At 39.3% G+C, this 8,510-nt stretch overlaps 1 protein-coding gene across 1 annotated transcript in view; it reads left to right on the top strand.

Moving 5' to 3' along the window:
* Window positions 1-282: 282 nt before the first annotated feature.
* Window positions 283-8,510, top strand: part of LCP2 (lymphocyte cytosolic protein 2) — a 58,651-nt gene continuing 50,423 nt past the window's right edge. Inside the window, exons 1-2 of the mRNA XM_050962903.1 lie at window positions 283-609; window positions 5,214-5,276. Coding sequence (XP_050818860.1) covers window positions 532-609; window positions 5,214-5,276 — 141 coding nt within the window. The 5' untranslated portion in view covers window positions 283-531. The remainder of the gene's footprint in view (window positions 610-5,213; window positions 5,277-8,510) is intronic.

The following is an 8,510-nucleotide window of genomic DNA, read 5'->3' as shown; positions in this document are numbered from 1 at the left end:
AACTTAATTCAAAACCAGCAACTTTTTTGGTGGTGGAATACAGATGCACATGCATGTGTGCATATGCGCAAAATTCTATGCAGCCAATGTACCGGTCTATCTAAATATTGCCAATAGTTACATGGAAATATCATGTAAACAAACACTCTCCCCAGTTTAAATACTGTTAAATAGGGCTCATAAGGATTACAGTTACATGCAGTAGGCAGAATACTTTAATCATGTTGCCGTGCTTCCTTGTTTACTTATTTAGATTCAGATAAAGGAAGTGGTGAGGCTGAATAGCTGACAAGTTTTCTGAGAAGAGACCATTTTGTACTTAGAGGAAGCACTTGCTCTCTTGGATATTCTTGCATCATAACTCAGAAATAAAAAGCAAAACGGTTTAACAAAAAGATCTGGACATTTCTTAGGCAAGTGGATTATTGAATTTGCTGCAAGTAGCCACAGGCAGGAAATCTATGGCTGTGCCTGTTTCATTAATACTACTGGCATGAAAATTCTGTAACTGCTTAGGAAAAAAGAGCTGAAATGGATTTACAAAACATTCCCTATCGCTCAGTGGTGGTCGCTTGGAGCCCAGATGACCTGGCAGACTACTTCAAAAAAGTAAGTTTTGCTGTGTTTTGTCCTAGTACGATGGAGTAGCAAGTCACTAACACCTCTGCTAAAAAAAAGAATATTCTTTTACACCAAGAGCAGAATGTGTTGCATAAATAATATCAAATTATCTTTCTGAATAATCACAGCAGATGCCACTTCAGAAAGGGATTATATCTATCCTGAAGCCCTTGACGAATCCTGAAAAGTGTATTCTAAATCAATAGGAAGAGAAAGTGATAGCTTCTCAGAAAAATCATCTTATCTTTGGTACTAATGTCTTGCTGATGCAACATTTGGTTTGGATATGTAAAAGTTAAGGATTCTAAATCTATTTTTAAGGTAGAAAAGCATTATATGCAGGTCTTGTAAGGCCTCTCCAATGAGAATTCCTGTGACTTTCAAAATTAAAGATCCTTACTAATCAAGATGCACACATGATCTCTGATCTGGACTGAACTGCTTTCCTAATTAGTGTTACAAAGGCTTGTTATATGTCAGGGCTTGGTTTAGAATCTACAGTACTTTGTCTTTAGTAGAAGGAAAAAAACAGATTCTCAATCTACAGATCACCTCATAAGCTCCAATCTTTTGAACAAGGATGTTTGAGCAAAAGGGCTATGAAAACTTGCTTAGGTTGACACACACAAAAGAGTTCTTCAGTATCTGGGTTGGGGTTTTCAAAAGGGAGCTAGGTGCTCAGATTCAATGAGCATTGGGTGCTTAAATCCGAGCCTTGGACGCCCACATCAGGCCTTTTGAAGGGACGTGATGAACTGAGTTCCGATGCTAGCCCCAAAATGAGGCCTGAAATGACTTTTTGTCTGAACTCACATAAACAGTGCCAAATACTTCCTTGCGACATTCCACAGGGTTGAGGGCAGCATCTATGCCTAAGGAAAATTACTCCAGGGTATAGCAAAGGGCTAGATGGAGGGAGAGAAATGATAAACATTCTTTCCTCCAAAATAAATACAATGTATAAAATATTATCCCTCCCCCACCTCTTAGCAGCTGCTCCTATTTGTAGAATGCCCATGTTGACACCTCATCTTTGAAATTAAAAGCATTTGGCAATAATAATATAAATAGTGACAGTCATTCTTTGGAGGGAAGATTTAAATAAAAAGAGATCCTGCTACCCATTTCCTCCCCCTGCCTCAGGATCCCAACTGACCTTCTTCCTCACCCTCCCCATCTCATTTCCTCATCTCTTCTCCCCTGCTTAGGAGGTTGATGTTTCATCAGGCTTCCTACACATCCCCCCTTAACCTGCTGTAGCTTTTCCCCTAATGCACTAGCCTGGACATTGCTGGGGCTTTCGCACCTTTTGATACCTCTTTAGCCCCGATGAGCTCTTAAATTTCATTTTGCAGAATGGAGGATTTTACACATGAGGAGGGGCATGACAAATTTAAAAGAATAGGCAAAACTCAGTGTTGATTTACCCCCTGCAACCTCACTGATGCTAGGAAAACTGCAAAGGGATGTGTGTCAATGCTGAGTTTGGTTCATTTTTACTGAATCTTAACTCTAATCACTTATACTTATATTTTCCATAATTTCCCCCAGGTTTTTAAATAATCAGCAATACCTCCCATATGTTTCCGCTCTGGCCATAGTGCATGTTCACAACAAATTCTAAAACTTCCATTACAATATGGAAATTTAAAACCAAAAGGTTTGCCAAGGCTTTTAATCCATTCCAGGAAACCAGTGTCAAGTGGATATGGGACTAATGCCAAAGAAACCTAGGCCAGTTTATTATTTAGTATTGAAATCATGCAAAATTCATGGTTTCAACAGCTTTCACTGGGTTTCATTTGGGGGAGTTGGGACAAGTTCAAAACCAAAATGCAAAGTGAAGTTCATGGGTAGCAAAGATGCACAGATCAAAGCCAAAGCAAACGTTTGCCGGATTGCCTGAGAAGTGAAACCGCCAACTTTGCAGTACTGTAGTCCCAACTGTTTTGCTCCTGCTTAGCTGTGTAGTAGAATGAAACCAAGATCTTGAGATATCTTAAAATGAGACAGATTTTATCGTAATTGAGAACTACATTATTTAAATCCCAGTTCAGAAGATTAATAAGGAACACACACTTTTTAACTGGTGCACAGGGTTTTAGATCACCATTAACTGGAAACTACCAAGTGGGGTGAAATGGGTTCCTGGTATGAATTACTGATCAGTATATTCTCTAAGGGGCAAGGAATGATATGATACATATCCTTCATACTTATATGGCCACCCATGACTGTAGTACTGGAGAACCTCACACTCTTTTGCTTATTAATCCTCAATGACATTCTCTTCTTCAGATGGAGAACTGAGGCAGAGGATCTTTCCCAAAGTCACACAAACTCTCAGCATGGATCTGAATCCAAGTATCTCAAGTCCTATGCCCTCACCACTGGATACTCCTCTTTCATTAGCCCTCACAATTTGTATCATATAGAGTTGTAATTCAGGATGCTATTTGTTATACTTAGGAATGTGTAAATCTTCTTTTGAATCTTACTCATATGTTTACCTCAAAATATCCTGCAGCAGTGAGTTCCAAAGGTTGAGATCCACTTTTTCAAAAGCAGCCACTAATTTTCTCTGCCAAAATGGAGATACCATGGGGAGGATTTTCAAAGGCTCTGAGCAATCCCAAATCCAGATAAAATCACTTCCTCCAGTGTAAATGTCCACACACAGTGTAGGTCAACAGAAAGAGATTCAGGTCTCCTGACTCCGTAACTCTACCACATTTAAAGCTTTTAATCAATAGGACTATTAAACTAAAAGGCTTTCCCCAAAACATTCTGTGTTCAGAAGGAAGCGATAAAGGGCCACCATTCACAACTAATTTCTCAGACTTTGAGAAAAAGGAAGAAAAGTTCACAACTGTAAATTTCTAAACTCACTTAAAACCAGAAAATAGAATTTTCAGCCACTGGTAAAATCATAAAGAAAACCAGCTTAGGTCCCGGTCATACAAAACACTTCCTACCAGGTATGGCACTTACTACCACATTGCAGCCAGTGTCATGGTAGTAAGTACTATGCCAGGGAGGAAATATTTGTAGAATTGGGTCCTTCATTTGTACGAAGTCTTTAATACAAGCTGAATCCCAAAATGCTTTCCAGGGTTAGGGTCCGTTGCTGCAAATACATGAGTAAATGGAGCCTGCTGATGCAAGTAAAGTTTTTCATATGAATAAGTGTTTTCAAGATCAGCCCTTAAAACAGTACAGTTACAAGCTTAGATCATGTTCCCTGTTCTGGAGCCGTATAAAGGAGATAGAATGCTCCCTGGGGAATTCCCCCAGTGCCAGAGTGACCTCCTAGTGGCATAGGGCAGAATAAGTGGCTATGGAAAGCAGACTACTACAGTCCAGACAAGCTCCTAGCTAAATTATGGTTTGGAGTGTGCAAAGGCAGTAAAAAGCCACCTTTGTGCTCCCCCAATCTAAGCTTTAGCAGCTCTGGACCTGATCCAGAGTCCATTGAAGTCAGTGGAAAGCCTCCTATCTTCTGTAACTAAAACTGAGCATTAACTCTTTGGACATGTAAAATCTAATGCTGTGCTCTCATGTTATCCTAGGTATGTTCAAACACAAGGTTTAAGGAGCTCTCTGTAAATATCCACAAAGCCACTACATTCTCCTCTTTCAAATCTTGCCTGAAATACTCCTCTTCCATGATGCCTACAAAACGCTCAACAATAGCTAGGCAGCTGCAACTGCTGAGGATTATGATCATAATCCTCTGTGACCTTGTGCCCCCATCTGTTGGCTGGTTAACCTGGAATCCCCTGTCTTATATATAATTTGCACTCTCTTTGAGACAAGGGCAGCGTTTTCATTGTGTGCATGGATGCAACTGCCACAATGGCATCCCATTCTAGGTGGACCCCGAGACAACTCCTTATTGCCAATAATCTTAATAATGAAGAGAAGAAAGTTAACAGATCATGTACAAAGTTACAGGTGTGCCATTTCAGTTTAGAGGAGATGTGTTCGCTATAACAATGCTGAATGTCTAGTAGATGGGAGCAGGACACCCTTGCTCCGTACCCTTGGCTTTGAACATTTTGTGCCATACAAGTCCAAGATACCTGCAGTTTGAAAGTGCAGTGTCAAGCTCATCTGTTTTCCAAAGCTTTTGTTGGACAAGGTGATTGCAGGGAACTTGTTCAGCTTCTTTTCAGGGAAGGGCAGGAGTGGTGTATTTTTTTAAAATGTGTGCAGAGATTGTCTGACGGGGCCTTTTCATACATTTCTCAAGAAAAATAAATCAGTACACAAATAAGGGGCCAGGTGTGTTGGCCATAGTAAGGGGCAGCCTAGATCTGCACCATGCAAGCAGGTGCAGCAGAGGATAGGGGCTGCAATTCTGCCTGGCCCTGATAGCTTTGTCTTATTTACGACACAAATATAGCTAATACAGTCTAGCTAAAATCTCTAGACAAGGTTGTGTAGACTTCAAGATATGCTAGATTGCTTTGGGACGGAATCATATGCTTAAAGCTAAGCTTGTGAATAAATCCTTTGCCGAATTGAAGCCTTAACCTTAATCTTAGATTTAACCAAGTGTGTAACAACAATCTTTTTCTCTCCATTCACAGTTAAAGTATAAAGACTGTGAAAAAGTCGTCAGAAAACACAGCATAAGTGGACAAAGGTTTTTGGTAAGTGCAACAATAAAATTCCATATTCACAATATAATCATCACTTGGCCTGCCCTTGGGTTTGCAATTAAGGACATTCCTTGTGTTCTTTGTGCCTCTACACAGTTGCTTACATATTAAGTCCCAGATATTCAAAAAAGGCACTTAACTCTTATGGAAGTCAGTGGGAGTAAGATGCCTACATACTCTTAAGGATCTGGGCTTAAAATTGACATCCTGGTTTTACACCAAAGATCATTGTTTTAAAACATCGACACTGAACACCAGGACCCCCATGGCTGCATTTAGCTTGAATCCATTTTACATTGTTTTTTTTAAACAGAATGTGAAGGTTCACAGCAGCAATATTTGCTTACCTTCTTTCTGGTCATTTATAGGAAATGCTTGTTTTTCATGCATTAGCAGTAACCTACAGCTTGTCAGATTTCCCCACCTACCTTTGCAGAACAGTGCAACCCACTTGCCTGTAAAAGCTAACCCTCTGCTGGAGACTATTTATGCCAAGGGCTGCCATTTTAAGCCCTTATGGACAAAAAGTGATTGTTTACTGAAACCATATGTATAATCAATAGTATTTAAAATCACCACAACCAACAGACCAGATTCACCAGGGATATAATTCAGTGCTGCTGCACTGAAATTAATAGATATACTTCGATTTATACCTGCAATTCATCAAGCTCAAACAAACCCATATTTCTCATTTGTACAGCCATCATTATCTGGTCTTAATTCCACATCAATTGACAGCATGTAGGTTGACATTTTTATTTTGATAAAAATGTCATAATTATCTTTAAAACACAATTTGGAAATGATCCTAAGGCACAATCTGCCCTTGTCTTTCATGGAAAAGAGCACAGGACTCGCAAAGCACAGTGGGTCTTTGCAAGTGAACCTTGAATCAGAACCTAATTTTGTCCTTTGAATATTAGCATATTCGCATGCACAGATCCTGCTGGTAGTCAGGATTCAGGTCCCAGTTTTTAGCTAGCAGAAACAGAGTTTTATACATGTATTGTGACTGCCCTCACATAAAAGAGCGGCATTAGAGAGCCATGCTTTTTCCTCAAGCAACATAATCTACCTAGGTGTCTCTACTGTTGAAAATCTGATCCCATCATAAACATAATTATCTGGATGAGATCTAGACTCTCTAGAAATGGCAGAATCCTAATGGGTCAGTCATTAAACAAGGGGGCTGTTCTCAGTCCCCTAAGTGCATACATTATTTCAAATTTCAGAGATGGACAGCCCAGATCTGATGGTAGGATCTGGCTCTTATTAAAAACCTTATTGCAGACAAAAATTTACACTCTATGGGGGGTATTGAACATTGGTGTTCTAGGGAAATGTACCTTAATTATGTATATTAGAGGCCCCAATATGATAATCATCACACAAAGACTTAGTGACAGCCCTGCCACAAAGAGTTTATAATCTAAGCAGACAAAGGATAGGAAAGGAAACTAAGGCACAGAGAAGGGAAGTGATTTACCCAAAGTAGGTCAGTGATAGAGCCAGGAATAGAACTTCTGTCTCCTGAAACTCACTCAGTGCCTTATACATTGTACCACACAGAGATTTTAGCCTAATAATTACTCACTGTCATTAAGTGGAATTACAGAGTCCTGTAAATCAGTGTTAGGATATATACATATGTACACAAAGTCATAAACTGACTACAACTAGAGCTAGTTGAGAAAAAGGGAAATAATTTCACAATTTTTCACTCTGAAAAATGCATTTTTTCCCTTCAAAATTCTAATTATGGACCAGCTCTGTAATTAGTTAAGGGGAAAATTTCCCACAAATTTCATTACAATTCTTCCCAGCTTCTTGTTTTTTGTTTGTTTGAAATGTCAAGTTTTGAAAATCTATCGAATTTTTGCAATTCAAAACATGTCTGCTAAAAATGAAAGAGTATTCCACCAGGATACCACCTTCTGCTGGATAGAATGAAAACTGCTCTACTGTACATTATAGGTTTTATTCAGCTCAAGCATTAGAACTAGAGTTAGGCAGGAAACATTTTTCCTATCCTGTGAAAATTTTCAAGATTTCAAAAGTGTGTTGTGTGCATCAGAACAAAACTGAGACCTTTCAAACTTTCATTAAAAAAAAAATACACAGGAAAAAAACCCACCCAGAATAGGCAATAGCCTGATGGTTAGTGCACACCAGCTTCAGAGTAAATTCTAATGTGTACCAGCATGTTGTGCACTAACTGTCAATGTGGAGCCTGCTGGCATGCATTAGTGCACATTGATATAGTCTGGGACTATATCAATGCATATTAGGGAAGTTTTAGTGCACAACACACTTGTGTACACTAAAATTTACACCCCAGCTGGTGTGCACTAACACACCATGCAGACGAGCCCCCAGGCTTAAATTCCTGCTCTGAATCATCTTCCAAGTGTATGCCCTAACCACTAGGCTCACAGTCGCTCCTGCTGAAGCTATTGCATTTTGTATAAATAACTTTATAGTCCAGTGGTTAGAGTAATTTATATAGAATCCAAATATCTTATAATGTTGGATAAGGATAAGTCTGTAAATTAAGAAACATAACTCTGGATCTGTTCAGTAACATAGTATCATTTTTGCATCGCCGGGTTCTTTGTATGGCTACGTGAGTGAACGTGACACCTACAGACATTCACTGTTAGTAATGTCTGTTCCTCCAAATGTAATTTGGTACCTTGTAGTGACTGGTTTGATATGGAAAGACACTGACTATAAAGAGAATCTGGAATGCCAGGCACTCATTTGGGCTTTGGGAAACTCATGTTCAAGCCCCTGCTCTGAATCAGAACTACTCTTTCCATTCTGGCCCCAAGAAGATTTGTGATGAATGAAAAACCTTTTCCTTGCAAAACTCCTAACCAGCTGTACGAGATAGCTGTGTTTAAGAAAAGGAGGATCTGAGTTCTAGCTCCACTGTCACTGTGAAGTCCTCAGTGATCATGGCATGCAGCATAATGTCATTTCTGAAATACCTACATGGCCAAGGATCTTTGACTCTTGCATTGTTTACCAAGTGCTTATGATACATAACCAGTTTAGAATGTTTTTCTACAGAAATGGCCTAGCAGATTCAATGGTTGACCTCTACTAGGCAGGCTAGTAGCTGCTGCTTCCTCATTTCTCCCAATATAATTTTTGTTTGTTTTTAACTTTTTGCCTACTTGGCCATTGTATACTAAAAAACATTCTGCTTACTGCAAATGC

This window comes from Gopherus flavomarginatus, chromosome 7 (genome assembly GCF_025201925.1).
Source record: "Gopherus flavomarginatus isolate rGopFla2 chromosome 7, rGopFla2.mat.asm, whole genome shotgun sequence".
Lineage (NCBI taxonomy): Eukaryota > Metazoa > Chordata > Testudines > Testudinidae > Gopherus > Gopherus flavomarginatus.
Note: the sequence above shows the minus strand (reverse complement) of the source record. Positions and strands in the feature narration are given on the sequence as shown.